The sequence below is a fragment of the Bipolaris victoriae genome, assembly GCF_000527765.1.
Source record: "Bipolaris victoriae FI3 unplaced genomic scaffold scaffold_43, whole genome shotgun sequence".
NCBI classification, from domain to species: Eukaryota; Fungi; Ascomycota; class Dothideomycetes; order Pleosporales; family Pleosporaceae; genus Bipolaris; species Bipolaris victoriae.
The window spans coordinates 107,281-126,526 of NW_014575349.1; the positions used below are offsets into that span (position 1 = coordinate 107,281).

The window sequence follows — 19,246 nt, forward strand, 5'->3', positions numbered from 1 at the left end:
ATTTGAAGGAATTTTTGAGGAAAGACTTGATATTATTGTGATCAATATGGATTTGGTGGTGACTGCTGCTCGACTGGATTATTCTCCTTGAGGGACTGGACTGGATGTGTGTCGGATTTGCATCTTGGCTTTTACGTAACTGTTGAAACTTGGATGACTTTTAAGCAAGAAATGATTGGGAATGGATAAGTGAATAATGCTATGTCTTACTTGGCTATTATTGTCCCTTTCGAAGATGATGTAAAAAAGACACTTGTTGTTATTAGGAAAAAAGGTAATGGATTTCTTTCGATCTCCTTAGTTGTCTTTCTACCGCTACATCGGTTAAGTACTACCAACACGTTATTTGTAGCCGGGTAGTGATTCGAGCATCGGAAGCTCGCATGCACAATGACGCATTCTCTCGGCTGAAGAAATGCCAAGCCCACCATTAACAGCCGCAAGCCGAAGCTACTGGACATCCGACGCGTCGGACGGCTACCACAATAATAACGGAAGTTCCGTCAACCACATTGCCTCCCGTTACCAACTACCCACAAGCGCATTCCTGCTGTCATAGATTCACAATGTCCACACGACCAGATCAGCTGGTAACGCCATCCGAAAAGCGGCGTCGTATTGACCGCGTCGCTGCAGCATGCGATTTGTGTAGAAGGAGAAAAGTCAAGTGCGACGGTGAATTACCATGTGCATACTGTGTACGCAAAGAGCGTGCAGCTACATGTACATTCAGCGGTTCAAATCCACGAAATCAAGCTCACTCGGTGGTGGAATCTCCAACTATACGCGCTCATACTGACAGCTCGTCTTTTCGTCGCATCCTATCCGCTGGCCATACGCCGGAAAACCGAGAACACAATGTTCGTGAAAACAACTCTCAAGGATCACGATACCAGCATGAAGCCGCAGAAATTACAACATCACTCTCACCTACACTGAGTAGAGACGACCAACAGGGCGATACCGCGGTCCCTCTGGAAGGCCGTATACTTCGTGACGCACAAGGCAAACTAATCTTCATCGGCGATTGCGCCCCACTGTCCTTTCTGCAAACGGTCAAACATCTCATCACATCCGAAGTCGATTCGGGAGTTTCGGTGCAGGCCGCGAGGGATCCCATTATCGAAATCACGCGTCCCCCATTGGCCGACCAACAACAATGTCCACCCATTGAGTTGCAACATGTAGATGCCCTAGTCCAAGAGTACATTGCAGCCAGCAGTGGTCTCGTACAGTTATTTCAATGCGAGGATCTATTACCAGAACTGAAAAACTGGGCGAGCAACCAGGCGTCTAGCCCAGATGATGTCGCTGCCGCTGTCTTCTATCTTGTGCTCGCTATCGGTGCTCAAGACAAGTATGAAGACAAGGCAGAGGCCTGGTTCAAACACGCGCTCAACATACTTCTAAAGTTCATGTGCAGTAATATGAACGTTTCTACCGTTCAGGGCTTCACACTAGTAGCTATTTTCATGCTTCGCGCGTCGCAGCCAAATGGTGCATATTTGTACTTTTGTAAGTAGTCGTATGTACAAGTGTTCGTAGGTGTCACCTGCTTACGATGGCTAGCCTTGGCTGCACGTACTGCATACGCAATTGGCCTCCACAGAACCGAAGTCAACGCTTCTTTCGGCGAGAATATCAGATCGGTACGCGATCGCATCTGGAAGAGCTTGCGCGTCATTGACCAACTCATCAGGTGAGTCATTATGATTTCCCTCATTTATTTAGGCTTCCATAGTAAACATACACTGACATATGATGTTCGCCATCCAGCAATGTCCTAGGTCGACCACCCTCCACATCTGATGTGGACTGCACTGTCAAATACGCCAATCCTGAAAACATACGGTCTGATACCAGTGCCAACATACTGGATGCGAGTGTGCAAATCTTCATGATTGTCGAACGTGTCGTTGTCGAAGTGTACTCTCGCAAGCGGATATCTCTACGGATCGCCGACTACGTCTCGAGGCAACTGAAAAACTGGGCGTCCAAATGGCTCGGAAATCTCTCAGATATTACAGCTCGACAACCATCTCGTGAGGCAGTAGTTGGCGCCTGCTCCACTTTATGCTCCTACTACTATGGCATAATGCTATTGACACGGCCATTCCTTATTTACGAACTTTACGAGTACATGGGCGCCTCACTCAAGAATGGAGGCACTCCTGCTGATCATCAAGAGAAGCGCAAATATGCGGATGCTGCAATTGACGCGGCTTCAGTATTGGTTGATACATTAGAGGTTTTAATAAAAGCAGATCAATTGCTACGCAGGATGCCCTTGGTAGTGTAAGTTACAACGCATATTAACACTGATATTTGCTAATCAATCCTAGATCTTGGCTCTTCACTGCCACACTGGTTCTAGCTGTCGGTATTCTCGGGAACTCCGGCCTTCTTTTAGAGGAAAGCTGTAAAGATGCAATTGCCTGCATGGACTATTTTGGTGCGGTTGATCATCATGCTCGTCAATACTCGCATGCTGCTCAGTCCCTGCTCAAAATCACAACTGCACACGCGAAGAAAAGGGAACTACACTTGCGTCGAAAGCGGAAGCAAGCTTCCTCTGAATTGTTTGGTCTGTTACCATCGGAGCAAACCCCTCGAGCCCATCCAATCGAAGGCCCTCAGCCACGACCGGAGCCCGGCTTGCCATCCTCCACACAAGCTACTCTGCAAAACCCTCCTGCACAAGCTCCGCTTGACTGGACCATCTATGACGCCGACTTCTTTGCTCTACCGTGGCCTAGTGAGAATGACCAAGGTCTACAGGATTTCCTCCAACCGGGCACCTATAATCTGGACGGTGCGTCTGTGGCGGATATACCGCTCTTCCCTATCCATAATCAACAGATGGGCAACACCTTCTTCCCGTAGTTCAATCGACCGTGTGTTTGTATCCAAAATATTCGCAAAACTTCCTACATCTGGACTTCAATGTACGACTTTTGTTTCGCTGGTTTCGTCTCTTGATGTCCGTAGAAATGGAATCAACTTGGTGCCTCCGGTACCAACTAGCTCTTGTGTCTTTGGCTTTTCTGCAACCATCTCTGTAGAGGCAGAAGCGATATCTCTCCTCTTTACATGGCTTGCCGGCTTCGCCGAATGACTTGGTATGATGATGTACCTCGTTACAAGAGCAATGTGTTTGTCGCGGAAACCACTGAGTGCTGCAACAGCTGCATTGAACGTTGAAAGAAGCACATCGTTCTCTTGATGTTCGTTTACATAGCTGCGAATGTTGGCAATGGCTTCAACATCATCCAGGAACCGGGCGTGGGGGCCGGGCATGTATCCGCGCATCTCAGCGTGGAAACCGCCACTTCTGGAATGGTCTACCGAGAGCACGGCATCGAAGAACTGGAGCAGGGAAGACTGGCCATTGGAGCCACCTCGGTAAGCTCGCCATGTGCCCTTACCATTGCCTTCATCATAGAAGACACCATTTGGCAGACCAGCAGCCGCCATGTTCATGCTTCCGGCCAGAAATGGTCTGATGGTATGGTAGAACACATGAGGGTCGCATCGTTCGTCCATACGTTCTAGAAGTTGTCCAATACTATCCACACCTCTCTTGAAGTACTGCAGAGCATGCACTACTGTCGCAACATCATCCTTTTCGACGGCTTCGATCGCACCGAGCATGGTCTCGATCAGTGGACCGGCCCTTGCCTCCATGGCATTTGAGATGATGAAGAACCACGATTCATCATCGCTGCCAGTAGCTGTATACAGAGCAACCATATTCTCCGGCTGAGTCAAGTCGGCGTCGTTGGTTAATGGTCTCCAATTCCATAGGTTCAGTGCTGCATATGTGGCGACGGGATGTACCTCAAGGTGCTCGGCAGTCCGAAGGAAAGGGATAGTAATTGCAGGAGGTAACCGCTGAGTATCTGGTTAGTACTCATCTTCGTCTCAGTCAAGCAGGATGCTCTCTTTACCTCTGATGGTTCAGGTCCTGTCCAAATGTACCCTTGAGCCATGACAGCTAGCATTGAGTGGGCTCTTTGCCATTCTGCCTCATTGTCTAGTTGAGATACATCAAGGATCGGCAACTCATCAACAGACTGCCGTATCTGCTGAGTCTCGATAAGCAGAGGGAGTTTCTCTATGATCTGTTCCCATGGGCGGTAGTAGTCTTGTGGTAGTCGGGATAGTGGTGGCTCAGCAGGAAGAAAGCCGTTTTGAGATATACCGTACTCCGGTAGTGCAGAAGTGCATGGTAGACTGAAAATTTTGTGAGGACTCATTGTGAAAAAAACAAAGCAGAAGCACACCAAAGTAACGTTTCATGGATTCTAGAAGGCTTTGAATATGCAGGGCGGCGAAGACCGCATTTATCATGAAACCACATTGGCCCACTTTGTTAGGCCAACCAAGTATCCAAACCTCGAAAGATTCCAAGGCGTCGGATCGGAAGGCGGACGGAAGCGCGTCGGATGCGCGTCGGAAGACTAAAAGAAGAAGGTGCTGGCCTAATGCATATCTGCCAGACCAAGTGCCGGAGTCTAGAAGACGTAATCGAAGTAGCCAGCATATATTAAGTGTCCTTTTTCTCACTACGACCTCACACACAGGTCTTTCAGTCGTCATCCGAACGTTGTATTACACTGCCATTTCGGTCGATCACCATGGACACCACGAGCGCTATCGAACAACTCCGCCAAGGCCAAAAGCCGCAATGGCCCACAAATGCCGAGTCATTCGACTTTGCCCAGACCCTTGATGAGAGTACCGAAATACCGCATACATTCCGCCCCGAATTTATTGTCCCTAGCAAGGCGCAGCTCAAGCGAAAGACTCTCAAAGACGATGCACAAACCGCAAACCCAGCAGCGAGTGCAGAGGACGAGGCCATCTACTTTTGCGGCAACTCGCTGGGTCTCCAGCCAAAAGCTGTCGGCGAACACTTGAACGCATACCTCAAGACATGGGGCTCAATAGCCGTTGGCGGCCATTTCACCGCCCTTGAAGACTCGCCAATCACTCCTTACCAAGACATGGCTGCTGCATGTTCAAGAAAAATGGCCAACGTTGTTGGTGCATCGCCTTCTGAGATTGTTGCAATGAACACATTGACCATCAACTTGCACTTGATGATGGCGGCTTTCTACAAGCCAACTGAGAAGAAGCACAAGATAATGTGCGAGTGGCGGCCGTTTCCCAGCGACTGGTATGCGATTGAGTCGCAAATCGAGTGGCACGGACTAGACCCAAAGAAGTCGATGCTTCTGGTAGAGCCAGACGATGGATACACCATGACAACAAAGAACATTCTGAAACTCATTGATGACAACGCCGATGAGCTTGCACTCATTATGTTGCCTGGAATCCAATATTACAGCGGCCAACTCCTTGATATCCCAGTCATCACTGCCCATGCACGGAAACACAACATCACAATTGGCTGGGACCTCGCCCATGCCGCCGGCAATGTCGAACTCAAACTCCACGAATGGGACGTTGACTTTGCATGCTGGTGTACATACAAGTACATGAATGCCGGTGCCGGTGCCATCGCAGGTGCCTTTATCCACGAGAAGCACGGCAACAACGACCACTACAAGGGACTCAAGGGCTGGTACGGCCACGACAAGTCATCTCGCTTCCAGATGGACAACAAGTTTGTTCCTACACCCGGCGCGCAGGGCTTCCAGTGCTCAAATCCTTCGATTGTCGACCTCACCTGTTTATCCGGCGCTCTCAGCGTTTTCGAAAAGACATCCATGGCCAATTTGCGCTCAAGATCATTACTACTAACTGCCTACGCCGAATACCTCCTTTTGCAAATCGCCACACGAAACATTAAGAATGGCGAGTTTCCATTCCAAATCATCACACCTACGGACCCGCGTTTCCGTGGCGCGCAGCTCAGTGTCTTGCTGCCTGAAGACAAGTTTGACGAGGCTAGCGCGAGGCTGGTGGACAACGGCATTGTGTGTGACAAGAGGAAACCGGGTATTATCCGTGTTGCGCCCGTGCCGCTGTACAATACTTTCGGTGATGTTTGGAGGTTCATGCAGGTCTTTGAGGATGCGATAAGGACGGAGGAGAAGGAGCAGAGTCAGTCGCAAGCGGCACCAGTAGTAGAGGCGAGGCTATAGAGGGGTCTATGTTTGTTTTTTGAGCGAGTTTTGACAATTTATATGTGATATCATTTACCATATAGCGAAGTGGTGTGGTCGGCATGGGTGGACATGTGGACGGTGTAGTGGTACGAGAGGACTACGAAAGAAGGCCACCAACGTGACACTAGAATTTTTAGTGATATAAACAATTCTTAGAAAAATAAAAAGAGTGACGTTAATGATAAAAAAAAAGAAAAGCAGAATATCAAGACCCCTTCCTCGTTTGCAACGTATTCCCCCACTTTGAACATAATCACGCCAAGGCCGGAATGTAGTCTGTCACTATGCACAGATTAGGTAAGCAGACTACAACTAACTATCCGATTTACGTTCAATCAACTCACGCCTCAGGCACACGCTCTCCAGCGTTCTTCCTTACCCAAACAGCCCAAGATGCACACATGTAAGCAAAGCGGGGCAACCCCAGCATCCCTGTCTAATCCGCGCCGATCACCACCTAAACAAGCTAGCGTCCTATGACGTATCTCCGTCTCACACTCGCTGCAACAGCAACCAAGAATACGTACGCTGGAGTCACAGAACAGGGAGGGAGAACCAGGGAATTAAAGGGGGGATATGGAGGGGGGGAGGGGGGGACGTGAACTTCGAAGTACATTGACGTAAAAAAGAAAACACAGCCAAGTTCTTATTTACATCATAGCCCCCTCCCAATTTCTCGCTTTTACTCTCTTCATCATCACTTGCGCCTAACAATACCAACGTCAGTCGTCGAATTTGAATATCTGGATATAAAAGAGACGAAGCACGCTGAACAAAAGGGATATTTTAAAGAAAAGAAAAGGAAAAAAAAGAGGAGAGAAGCAAAAAGATGTCATCATCATACCTCCCCCTCCTCTTCACCTTGCCCCCCTCCAACCGCCACGACTTCCTCCTCCTAGACACGAGCGCCAAAGTCTCGCTGAAAGCGCTGAACAAGCAAATCACAAGTACTATCGCTAGTAGTCCGAACTGTGCGGAATGTACGCCTCCTCTCCTCTCCTAATCCCCCTTTTTCCATCCAACCTCCCCCCCCCCCAACCACCTTCCTTACTTCCTTACTTCCGCCCGCTCGCTAACACAAACAAAAAGTCATGGCAAAGCACAAAGCCAAAGATGGCCCGGCAGAGCAAATCCAAGAATTCAAAATCCACTGGGATGTCAAGGGGCGGGAGAAATTATGGCCTGAATATACTGTTTTGACGGAAGATAATATTAGTGCCGTGGTGGAGTTGCTCAAGGGAAACCCTGGGATGGGGGTTTTGGAGGTGAAGTTGGGGAAAGATGAGTGAACGGAACAAGAAATGTAATGAGGTTAAACGATACAGCAATCCAATAGTTAGCCAGTATTTTATATATATAACTATATATATATATTCATCACCTAACCAATCCAAACCGAACCCAACCTAACCAAGTTCCCCCCCCCCCCCCCCCTTTCCCCTTACCGGCATTTTCGACATGGTGTTTTTTTAAACCCTCCCAACACCCAAAACGTTTCTGAATTGAAGTTCGATGAGGAACACACGACCCTACATACAGGTTTACATCAACAGAAAAATGAGAGAAAAAAAAGAGGTCCCATAGCAATGAGAGTCGTAGGTTACAATTGAACAGTAGAAAAAAGACAGCCAGTTCCTCCAGCGCGTCGCGTCGCGCGAGTAAAAAAAAGAGAACAGGTCACAAAGTGGAGGGTATCCGTGTCGCGAGCGAGAAAAAAAGATATGCAGACCACACCACGAAAAAACGAAAAAAAGAAAACGCCTGCCAATATGCCCAAATGCAATGGTGGCTTTGCTTTCACCAATATACGCCCCAGTAGTTATAGTATAAGGAAAAAGGAAGGAGGTGGGAGTCATGGTCTCGGTGACTTGTCCATGGGTTCGGATATCATCTGTTGCCAGTGTACGAGGTCTCGGCTCAAAAAGTCCATCATCTGGGTTGTGCTGAGGTCCTTGAACTTGGCCAGATCTGCGTCATCGTCTTTGCCATCGCCGTTGGTTGCGGCAGTTGTGAGTTGTACAGCAGGCGCAAGGCTAACATGTTTTTCGGCTGTGGCCATCTCGACCTGTCGCTGCGCAATGTAGCTCTGCATAGCTCCTGCTGGCCTTCGTATGTCATTCCAAGAGAGCTTTTGCAGGCGCCAATTCTTCGTCTTGGTGGGTTTGTTGCCCGCCGCACCGTCGCTGCTATCGTGGCCATTGCTCGCACCGTTCGTGGTGGTTGCCTGTGGTGATTGAGCCACATCGTTTTTGGGCGAAGTACCGTTAGTAGCAGGGACGGTGTCTCTCGAATATTGGTTCCGCCCAAGCCGGCCACGGGCCTTTTGGGGAGGGCGACCGCCTCTTCGTGGAGCAGGCACAGGTTTAGGTTCAGCAGCAGGCGGCTCGGGCGGCGTAGCTTCGGTCGCTTGTGGAGGCATCGCAGGTTCTTCAGCGGCGGGTGTGGGTGTGGGCTCTGAATCTTCGGGTTCTATACACCTGTTAGCCAATGAATCATCTCGCCACGGGTTGCAACGTACCATCGCCCTTTCTTCGCTCGGCGCGCCCTTTGCGCCTATTTGCGGCTTCGTTGCGTTGGTTTTCGCGCTCCTTGTCACGCTGTTCCTTTTCCCGCTGGCTCTTTGCTGCAGCTCCGCGTGGCTTCTGTTTTGGTGCTGAAGCTTTTGTGCTGTCGTCTTCGGACTCCAGGACTGGCGAATTGCTTGGAGAGCGCGAACCTGTGCGCTGTCGTTTGATTTCTGGCTTTGTTCTGTAGCAAAGCTTGTCAGCTGAAATGCCGGTGGTTTGTGAAGCAGCAATTGAAACGCACTCTTCGCTATCGCCGCGACTTCGCTTCTTCCGGTTTCCAGTCTCCGAAGTTGTGCCACCCTCGTGTCTGCTTTCTTCGAGTACCTTTCGTAGCACCTCATCTTCGTCATACGCGGCTCGACTGTTCATAGTCGACCTACGCTTCCCAAAGGAATCCACGCTCGCTCTGTTGTTACGATCCTTGTCCTTGGCCGAGTTGCCCTCGGATTCTTTGGAGACTGACGACTTGCGATGCTTGCCATGTTGCTGGTCGTAGACGGGGAGGTAGCGGGAGTATTTTTGACTGTTGCGACGATTTCGTTAGCCATGTTTGCTTTGTCGCGAAAAATCGGCTAGTAACACGAGTCTCGACGCCGGGTCTCAAACATGCGACAGCTAACAGATCAGACAAAATACGTACCCTTTTGGACTTGTCGAAACCTTGTGGAGGTCCTTTCTGCACTCTTCGCAAAAGTATTCGTCTGGGCTGGCAGCTTCGTCCATGATGCCCACGCATCCGCCGTGTTGCCATACCTTGCAGACATCGCATTGGATGAAAAGACCGCCGAGCTCGTCAGCTTGCGCCTCTAAATCAGCTAGAGACATGCCAGCCTTGAGTGAATCGGATGGCAGACCCGGATAATCTTGATAGCCACAGACGCATCGGGTGACTTCGTCTTCTTCTGCTATGTCGTCTTCGAGCTCGTCGTCGAGCTTGGTGGGCTCGTCCTCGTCATTGTCGTGTTCGCGTGTTCGGCGGCGTGTCAAGGGCGGCTCGGGCAGTGCATCGTGAGAGGGCTCCTCGGGCTCTTCCGAGGAGAGCGAGTGTGGAGTCGACGACTTTGGTGGTGACGTCTGTTTGGTGTTTGTTCGTGACGCACGCTCGGTACGCGCTGATGAGACGGAAGACGACGAGTTGCTGTGTGATGCGCCACTGGGCGGGGGCTGGGTGGTACGGGCCCGCGATGAGCGTCGCGGCGACATTGCGTGTCGGGCAGTGGTGCGTGTCTACGTGCGACAGGTGGAAGGTAGATGAGCGACGAGGGAGGTCGCGGGCGGGATGGGGTTGGGTGCGCCTGCGAGGGCGTGCGGCCGGGCGTGGTAGGAGGTGGGAACGGACGAGCAGATGGTGTGGGGAGGATGATGGCGACGAGTGAGGGAGAGATGGGAGGACTTCAATGGCACGGCGGGCGGGATCGCGCAGCGGGCGCTCTCTCTGGCGGGCGTGGGTGGGCGTGGTTTGGAGCTGGGAGGGCGGGAGCGGGTGTGTCGAGAGCGGGCCAAAAGGTCGACGAGCTTCAGAGGGCGAGGATCAGATGAATGGAGGAGTACAAGACAAAGTCTGGCGGGGACACGACCATGGTCTGGGGCTCGGGCGGGTGTCTGGAGAGCTGTACCGGAGCAATGCAGTGGGAGAGGCCGAGTGCCAGGACGGACTCGATTTTACTCCTCACGCTCTAGCGGGCAACGCGATTTGGGGTCTGCTCGCTGCAACGAAGCGCCAGCCGTAGTCGCTCGTCACGTGACCCCACTTCGCCGGCGGCCCTGCACCAACCCTGCCATGGCAGCCAGCGCCCTCGCCGTCCAGGCCGGCACCTTCGGATTCGCCTGATAGCGGCAGTCGACGAGCTGCTTGCGGTCCGGCGCCCTCGGCGGCCATCAGCGCAAGGTTTGGGGCAGAGAAACAGAGAGGGGTACAAGGTGCTGGCAGGTTTCGATGGTGACAGAAGTGCGATCCGCTGCCGATGAGGCACCCGCGCTAGCTCCTTTTTGCCCGAGGGGTCCCGCTCGCTGCATCATCACGCCCTCGCCCGTCCATGCTCTGCTCTCCATGCATCATCCCACCACAGCTCCCTCCGATATCCCTTACCACCCGTAAGCCCTAGGCCGTCGGACACTTTCACTGCGCATTAGACATGGCTGACAGTGCGTGTCGCCAAGCAGTCATCTCACATACTTACTTATGTATACTTGCTGAAACTATCACAAGTCACGGGAACACGGCTCCCGCCCACGACCAGGATCAAGGGTCGCTGCGACAACCCGAGTCCACTTCCTTCGCGCACTGGAAACCCATGGCAGCGACGATTAATTACCACAAGATTGTTTGTCGCCGTTATGACAAGGGGCATTGGTTGTGCGCCATCACGTCGTCTCACATGTGCCCAGCCAGCGATTATGTGGCTGGCGCTTCGCCATTGATTATGCAAAATGTGCAAACACTTCAAACATTCACCAACAACTAATACCCAAAACACTCGCAGTCCACCCGACGTTCCCCATCTACATATATAGACTCACAACCCCTTGATCTTCTCTTCAAGCGCGCGCTTAATAGCTGACCCGCCGTTAGCACAAGTCTCATACCCAAAGTTTGCAGCTTGACTTACCATTACAGCTGTCGTTGGCGTCGCCAAACAACATCTTCGTATTCTCCATGAAGAACATTGGATTCGGCACATCGGCATATCCACTGGCCATACCGCGCTTCATAATGACCACCTGCTTGCTCTTCCACGCGTGCAGAACCGGCATGCCTGCAATTGCGCTACCGGGCTCCAGCGCAATCGGGTTGACCGTGTCGTTTGCACCAATCACGAGCGTGACATCCGTGTCTGCAAAGTCGTCGTTGATCTCATCCATCTCAAGCACAATATCGTACGGCACGCTGGCCTCAGCTAGCAGAACGTTGCATTGGCCAGGCATCCGACCCGCGACCGGATGGATAGCAAAGCGCACATTGACTCCCTTTGCACGTAGCATACTCACAAACTCAGCAAGCCCATATTGCGCTTTGGCCACCGCCATTCCGTATCCTACTACAATGATGACGTTCTCTGCGTTGACAAGGGCTTCGGCTGTCTCGTCGGCCGTCGTCTTGGTTATCTCCCCTTCAACCTTGGATTGAGACTGCGCTGTTGGCGCTATACCACCAAACAAGACGTTTGTGAGGGACCTGTTCATGGCCACACACATGATGTACGAGAGAATAGAACCGGAGACTCCGATCAGAGCGCCAATAGTCGTTAGCAGCGAGTTGTCCAGCATGAATCCTTCGGCGACGAGAGCGAACCCGGAATACGCATTCAACACAGTGATGACCACAGGCATGTCCGCCCCGCCGATGGCAGCCGTTGTTGTGTAACCTTTGATGAAAGATAGGACGGCATTGCCCACAAGACATGCCGCACCTATCATAGGCGCGCCTGGTGCGTACGCCAAAAACGCACCCATGGTCGCAAAATTGGCACCCAACAGCGAGCTGTTGATGAGATGACGTCCGGGCAGTGCCAATGGCCTCGAGCTCATCTTTGCGGCCAGCTTCAAAAAGGCTACAATCGACCCAGTGAATGTGACTCCACCAATGAGAACACCGAGGTATGCAGAAACCATATGGAGGGTCGAAATGTCACCAGTGTGCCCAAGAACACTGCCGATACTAGTCAGGACTGCAGCAAGACCAACGACAGAGTGTAGCGCTGCCACTGTTTGGGGAAGAGATGTCGGAGTAATCCGCCGTCCAATTACGAGACCAGCAATGGTTCCCACCGTAGCCAATCCAGCGAACTGTGTGAGCACATCGGGTGTAAAGCCAACGGCCGCTAGCGAAGCAAGGATACCAGAGAAGACACCAAGTATACCCAGAATGTTCCCGCGGCGAGCTGTCGTTTGTGATGCAAGCCCTGACAATGAGGTCATGCACAAAAGGCTACTGACAAGGTAGCCTGCTTGCACAAGACCAGCCATACCAGTCGAAGCTGCCGCAATGTAGCCTCCGCCAAACAAGGCTGCTGGGATAGCATATAACCAGGGATATTCTTTGGGGTCCGTGGGGCGCCTGAACATATCTAGCATCCTCTTGGAGATGACAAAACCGCCTGAGACATTAACAAATGCAAGTAGCACCGACAAAGCTCCGAGCGTTTGTGGAATTGTTTCCGGGAAGTAGCCGCCACCCATGACGAACAGACCTCCTACACCTACCATTCCAGAGATCGCATTTGTGACGCTCATCAATGGAGAGTGCTAAGTGGAAGTTGAAAATATCAGTGTTCTGTCTTTCACACGCCTTTTGTGCAAGGATCGCTTACCAATGCTGGTGCCACTCCCCATACAACGCGATAACCGATAAGACTGGCCAGAGCGAACGTGAAAGCATTGGACATGAACAGTGGGCCGGTGAGTTTTCCGAGGGCAAGCGCGCTGGTCATACCAGCTGTCACAGTTGCTACCTGTCTAGTCTGAGTCTGCCACGGCGTCAAAGCAACAGTATTGGCGACTTGGTCAGCGGGTGACGGGGCAGGCTTGGCCTGAGCCGGTGGAGGAGCAGGACGTGGCGCTGGGGGCAGGATTTGACCGTTGTAGGTGACAATGGCTCCACGAGTGACTTCATCAGTGAGATCAACATCATAATACTTCTCCTTTTTATCCTTTGGGGTCAGCGAAAGCAGGAATTTGGTCACGTTGTTCGAGTAAAGAGTAGACGACTGGGTTGGCAAGCGGGATGGAAGATCAGTATATCCTATGCATATAGTCAGCATCGAACATCTTCAGCAAGTATCTTTACCCACCAATAACCTTGACTCCTTCATATTTGGCCAGCTCTCCGGGAACCGTGGCTTCACAATTGCCGCCAGCTTCAGCAGCCAGATCGACTACGACGGAACCGGGCTTCATTGCGCCGAGCATTGCCTTTGTGATGAGCTTAGGGGCAGGCTTTCCGGGAATGAGGGCAGTGGTAATAACAATGTCGACTTCCCGACACTGTTCGTAAAAGAGTTTCATTTCAGCTTCGATGAATTCCTTGGACATGACTTTGGCATAACCGCCAGCACCAGATCCATCCTCTTTGATGTCAACTTCGATGAATTCAGCACCAAGAGACTGGACCTGCTCACGTGCTGCAGAGCGCGTGTCAAAACCGCGGACGATTGCGCCCATGCGGCGGGCCTGTTTTTTCAGGTTAGTAGCCTTCTCCCTCAAGCTTACACGATACTTACAGTAGCGATAGCACTCAAACCTGCAACGCCAGCTCCAATGACAAGTACCTTGCAAGGAGGTATCTTTCCAGCAGCAGTGACTTGACCAGTGAGAAAGCGCCCAAAATGATTCGAAGCCTCCAAGACAGCCTTGTATCCAGCAATGTTTGCCATGGAACTTAGCGCGTCAAAGACTTGAGCTCGAGAGATGCGAGGAATCATGTCCATTGCGAATGCAGTGGCCTTTCGAGAAGCCAGGCGCTCGACAGTCGGCCTATTCTGCACGGGGTAGAGCATGGAGATGACAGTGGCACCCTCTCGGATGGCATCGACCTCAGCATCCTTGCCCTCGATGCTGAGCGCCCGCACCTTGAGCAAGATGTCGCTTTGGGAGAAGACGCTTCGGCGGTCCACAGTCTGGGCACCAGCCTGCTCGTAAGCCTCATCTAAGAACTGGGCTTCTTGCCCCGCACCCCGCTCGACTAGAACGCGGGAAAAGCCCTTCTTGAGGAGGAGCTTGACATTCTGTGGCGTGATGGCCACACGCCTCTCGTTAGGAAAACTTTCTTTTGGCACGCCAATGGTCAAGTTAGAATAGGGGCCTGCTGTAAAAGGCGGTGACGTGGGCAGTTCCTCATCATGCGGCTCCGGTGCATGGGATGCATAGCGCGCAATAGCAGTGACCTGGGAGACGTGCTGCTGCAGGGACAGCGGGAGCGGACGGGTGAGGCTCCGTATACCAGTGGTGCCAAACTGTATGCCAGTGTGTTTGGAACGGATGTCACGTCGAAACACAGGCGTTGCTCTTGCAACTGACGGCTTCAAGGCAGCAAGCACACTGCCCCGCGGCGGACAAGCGGTTGTCCTGCACCCGGCAAGACAGGATGCTGAGGACCTCATGCTGTCTCGGAAGAAGGCGAGCAAAGAGAGAAGAAGCTCGGTGCCCGCATCTGCTGGCAGTTGATTTGGAAAACAATGGCAAGGCTGGTAGCTGTAGACTCCCGCAGCGCCGTGTAGGAGAGCACTGAAGTTGCCACGGTTTGCGAGCCAATTTGAAGGTACATAAGGGGTGGTACCTTTGGGCCGCGTTCCGCGCATGCCTCCATCTGACCTTGTATCGAATCAGAAGAGACGGGGTGTGAGCTTCCCCGCACTTGGACAATCCCCCTCTATGCGTGACAACTTACCCCACGTTTTAACCCCAGGTTTATCGTACCCCTCATGTCGTACCACAGTAACCCTACGCTATCGACGACTGTCATTGCAAGAGCGCCAAAACAGATAAAAGGGCCGTGTCCAGCCCTAAGAGTCTCGCCGCCTACCTTTGCTCAGATTTGGGAGCACGCTGATCCGTATGTGCAGAAGTGGGGTGAACGCACCGTTCCCACAAGCCCGTGCCATGCGATCACGCGCTGTGGGGCGCGCATCCCGACACTCTGGATTCCTGCTCTCTTTGGGAATGCCACTCGGCCTTCTTCCCCCCGCCTTCCGTTCATCCAGGCTCTGACGCAATCACCTTGCTGACATAATCGCTTCCTTCCACAAATGCGACACACAAAGGCCGCCATTCTGTTTTCCAACCCCAGAGCATGCATGCAATTTGATCTCACATTCACAGCAAAAGCAAGAAAGAGGTGATTTTTTTTGGTTTGCCAAATGCAATTATTGATACATTACGACTACAAGCTGTGCTATAAACGATTTTAAGGAGCGACTATGCGGCGGGCAGACAAGGGCCCAAAGTAAAGTCAAGCTGGTATATACATGGAAAGCAAATGCTGAAAACTCCGGGACCAAACATTAACTACTCATTAACATCCACCATATTCCATCAGGATTCCTGGTTCATGCGTCTTCACCATGTCGGGAACATGAGTCGTTGCTGATTGTTTTGAATGCTGGGCAGCATTTATCGGCGACCCCAGTTGAAGTTGGCGTTGACATCAAGGTCGAAGATGAAGGACTTTTGGCAGCCCCACTTCTTCTGGGTGTTGATGCTGATGTCGAGGTTGGCCTGGGCAGGAGTGAACTTCCTGGTGTAGAGACGGCAGTGAGTACCGAAGCCGACACCGTTCTTCTCCAGGTAGGCAGCCTGGAACTGGACGCAGCCACTCTTGCTGAAGCCGAAGAGGGACATCCACTGAGCGAGCCAGCCCTTCTTCCTGTTGGCCTCGTTCTGCTTCTGGGCGTAGGCGGCGCAGAGGGCAGGGTCGAAAGGTCCGGGGATGGTGGTCTGGCCGATGCAGTAGGGCTGCTGGTTGATCAGGTGCTTACCGCAAGATTGGGGCTTGCTGCAAGAAGGAGGGGGAGGCGGAACGTAGTTCTTCTTGTTGTATCCGTTGGAAGCGACAATGACGACCTCGAAGCCGGCCTGGTACTGGCCGTTGTTGGTGGCAGACTCTTTGGTAACATCCTGACCCCAGAGAGTGCACTTGAAGCGGGCGACAGAGTCAGCCTCCTTGCAAGAGCACTGCTCAGGGTTCCACTTGGGGTCACGCTCGACGAAGACGTTGAAGCCAGTACAGGTCTCGGTGGCCTCACACTTCTTGGCGCAGGTAAGAGGGTCGTAGCTGGTAAGTTCGAAGTATCCAAGGTATCCGCTGCCGGAGACGGAGGCACTCAAGTCGGTGAACGCCTTGTCCCAGCCGGAAGGAGTCTGGGCAGAGTTGGCCATCTTGTGGTAAACGGCGTTGTTCTTGAAAGCATCGACGGTGTCGGGGACGGTGGGAGGTCCATAGGCGTTGGGCTGAGCAGCGCAAGGGTCGAGAGGGTTGATGAACCCACAGTAGGTGCCGACCTCGATTTGAGTAGCACAGGCTGGGTCAGCAGTGAAGGCCCAGGTGTTGACCCAGTCGACTGGGGTGCAAGAAGAGGGAGCAAGGTTGGTCGATGACTCTCCAGGAGTAGGCAGAGCATTGCCAGGAGTAGGAGGCTGGGTGGGAGCAGGGCCACTTGGTTGGTTGCCACCAGCAGGAGGAGGAGGGGTAGGAAGAGCACCACCTGCTCCGTAAACAGGGTTAGGAGGAGATGGTGGGTTGCTGCCGTACTGCTGGGGCTGGGGCTTGTTATAGGTCTGGGCAGTTCCCGAGTTGAACCAGTTCCACAAGCCGAAGGTAGGGGAGCGAGCCTCAATATCCCTCTTGGCTGCTTGAGCAGCCGCAGGCTGGGAGCCGGCTTGAGCGGCGACAGCGAGAGCCTTATCCTGGTTGTATGTGCCGACCTCGGAAACAACACCCATCTTGGGGCCCTGGGCAACATCGTTGACGACGTTGTTAGGCTCGTTGAAGTTTTGAGGAGCAGGCGAGGCCGCTACAAGGGCGGCGGTCGCCACAAGAAGGTGGTAAGAACGCATAGTGAGTGAGCGTGTAGAACAGTTGTAGCGAGAGTATCAAAAGGGTAGAAGCGATTGGAAGGTGGTGAAGACCGGTGCTGATGATGAGATGTTGTGCCGTGTGGCAGACGTTCTTATATACAACAAGGGCTTCGCTCAGTGCTCTCGTCTCGCTTCTCAACTACTGACTGATTCGAGGTCGATGTCATGGGAAGCGCCACAAGCATGGTCGGTTAGCTCGGTTCTTCTAGTGGCAGGATTTGGCGGCTGTACCTGAGGGCACTAGTCCACTAAACCTTATCTTAGCCCCGGATGAATTGTCATGCCTGTAGTCGCCGGTCGTTTTTCAGGCACCTGCAGGTATCGAAGCATTATCACCAATCAGAAGCTATGGACATCATTATTTAGGTTATTCTCCGCCGTATACTAGCAATTGGTTCGTACACTTTTCTAGTTTCGAAGGAAAAGGAGACCTCATGGGCGTTGACAGGGAGCCTGGAAAGAGGCGCGCGATAAGAAAATTGTCAGAGCCAATAACCCTAGTACTGCATCGCAAAACAACCTGGTTCCCCACCACCGCCTGCTGTCATCCCTGGTGTTTACAGAGGTGTTTCTCCTGATTCCCTCGCGACGTGGACCAATCGAGTCATTGAGCGAAAGAGCTAGCTATTTTTGACCGTCGGGCTGGCTTTTTTGGGAGTGCAGCTTAGCCCAGAAGGACTAGCTTACAGCCCGCTGTTTACTACTTCGATAGTCTCCTCCAGGGGTACAAACATGTACTTGCCTACGACGGGTGCTCGACCAGCCCTTTACGGATACAGCGTTCGCACTAACGTTTGAGCAATGATAAGCCTTTTAGACTGGCCTGGGCCAGCCTTCTTCTCACTCGCCTATCCCCACCTCGCCAAAGACAATGTCGCAAGACCATAGCCACAGTGATGTGCAAAATACGATACAATACGGGCGAAGGAAGCGGAGCGTTTCATTCCCCACAATGTCTACTTTGCCCAAGCCTCATACTGGGCGATGATGTACGGCAAAGCCGAAGGACCCTGCGATGCCGAGCCGCGATTTACACCTGGATGTGACGAGAAGGAATAGTGAACTTGAACCTTTTTCCATCACATGGTAGGGCGGCCTCGCTGCTAAACACTAGACTGTTTGTCCAACTGTGGCAATGCAGGAAACCGGAGCGAAAGCGAAGTGGCTGGAGCGAAAAACTCCCAAGACAGTGTCCGTGTGAAGAGTAGAGCAGGCTGGCCCTTCGCTAATTCTAGTCGCAGCAAATCCTGAGCATCCGAGGCACTCCGAACAACGTCCCTAACGGGGCGTTGGCAAAGTCATGCATGGACGTCAGCGTGTACCATGGTTCTCTTCCAGATCCGGTGCTCTTGTGGGTAATTGGCATTGCCGAGCCGATGTTGAGTGCCGAGTCGTACCTCGGATTCGGGTGCCATGTAAGAGCTACTCTTCTCGATTGGAGTCCAGTCCTACGGATGATGCGGCAGATCAGCCGCACAACGTCCTGGATCAAAGCATCATCGTGCGTTCACAAGGGCCACCGGTGAGCGGTCTTTTCACCATCGTCGGTCAAGGTCCGTCCCAAAGGGGCGGCGAGAAAATCATCAGTGGGTCAGTTGGGTCTCTCGTAAGTCGGACGCTAACGGCTCGGTCGATCCCACTAGACGGCGCTAGCCCCACATGGCATGCTTCAGCCTCATGACCCCTTTATCACCATCACCACAACAATGACAACGGCTTCCCTCTTGTCGTCCTCGTCGGCTAACGGTCATCCGCCTGTCCATGCTTTATTGTCTATGAGTCTCTTCCTCGCCTATGCTCTCTGTGGCTTGTGGCTGCATGTCAGTATACATCTACGCGCCAGCCACACTTCCAAATATCCCATATGCACTACCATCTTGCACAGTCAAAGTTCACACCCACACTCACTCGAAATGCTACTATGTGTATGAACTATTCGTTCGCGCCGTGGCATCACCTTGGCATCACCTTATG

The 19,246-nt window shown here is 52.4% G+C and overlaps 7 protein-coding genes across 7 annotated transcripts; 3 read left to right on the forward strand and 4 right to left on the reverse strand.

The window, feature by feature from the left end:
- Window positions 1-566: 566 nt before the first annotated feature.
- On the forward strand, window positions 567-2,883 carry COCVIDRAFT_99557 (hypothetical protein; the record flags this gene model as incomplete). Its single annotated transcript, XM_014701074.1, has 4 exons — window positions 567-1,515; window positions 1,570-1,699; window positions 1,777-2,295; window positions 2,343-2,883. The coding sequence occupies 4 exons, from the start codon at window positions 567-569 to the stop codon at window positions 2,881-2,883; spliced, it is 2,139 nt and encodes a 712-aa protein (XP_014556560.1).
- Window positions 2,884-2,940: 57 nt separating this feature from the next.
- On the reverse strand, window positions 2,941-4,256 carry COCVIDRAFT_99480 (hypothetical protein; the record flags this gene model as incomplete). The annotated part of the gene is made up of 2 exons (XM_014701075.1): window positions 2,941-3,891; window positions 3,948-4,256. The coding sequence occupies 2 exons, from the start codon at window positions 4,254-4,256 to the stop codon at window positions 2,941-2,943; spliced, it is 1,260 nt and encodes a 419-aa protein (XP_014556561.1).
- Window positions 4,257-4,637: 381 nt separating this feature from the next.
- On the forward strand, window positions 4,638-6,110 carry COCVIDRAFT_26718 (hypothetical protein; the record flags this gene model as incomplete). The annotated part of the gene is made up of 1 exon (XM_014701028.1): window positions 4,638-6,110. The coding sequence occupies one exon, from the start codon at window positions 4,638-4,640 to the stop codon at window positions 6,108-6,110; it is 1,473 nt and encodes a 490-aa protein (XP_014556514.1).
- An 853-nt stretch (window positions 6,111-6,963) lies between these two features.
- COCVIDRAFT_37868 (hypothetical protein) lies at window positions 6,964-7,423 on the forward strand (the record flags this gene model as incomplete). The annotated part of the gene is made up of 2 exons (XM_014701076.1): window positions 6,964-7,114; window positions 7,224-7,423. 2 exons carry the CDS (start codon window positions 6,964-6,966, stop codon window positions 7,421-7,423), a joined length of 351 nt encoding a protein of 116 aa, XP_014556562.1.
- Window positions 7,424-7,986: 563 nt separating this feature from the next.
- On the reverse strand, window positions 7,987-9,904 carry COCVIDRAFT_37869 (hypothetical protein; the record flags this gene model as incomplete). The annotated part of the gene is made up of 4 exons (XM_014701077.1): window positions 7,987-8,603; window positions 8,653-8,882; window positions 8,943-9,224; window positions 9,342-9,904. The coding sequence occupies 4 exons, from the start codon at window positions 9,902-9,904 to the stop codon at window positions 7,987-7,989; spliced, it is 1,692 nt and encodes a 563-aa protein (XP_014556563.1).
- Window positions 9,905-11,217: 1,313 nt separating this feature from the next.
- Window positions 11,218-14,799, reverse strand: COCVIDRAFT_26720 (hypothetical protein; the record flags this gene model as incomplete). The annotated part of the gene is made up of 5 exons (XM_014701029.1): window positions 11,218-11,258; window positions 11,311-12,946; window positions 13,012-13,442; window positions 13,492-13,870; window positions 13,921-14,799. The coding sequence occupies 5 exons, from the start codon at window positions 14,797-14,799 to the stop codon at window positions 11,218-11,220; spliced, it is 3,366 nt and encodes a 1,121-aa protein (XP_014556515.1).
- A 1,009-nt stretch (window positions 14,800-15,808) lies between these two features.
- COCVIDRAFT_99649 (hypothetical protein) lies at window positions 15,809-17,251 on the reverse strand (the record flags this gene model as incomplete). Its single annotated transcript, XM_014701078.1, has 1 exon — window positions 15,809-17,251. The coding sequence occupies one exon, from the start codon at window positions 17,249-17,251 to the stop codon at window positions 15,809-15,811; it is 1,443 nt and encodes a 480-aa protein (XP_014556564.1).
- Between the last annotated feature and the right edge of the window lie 1,995 nt (window positions 17,252-19,246).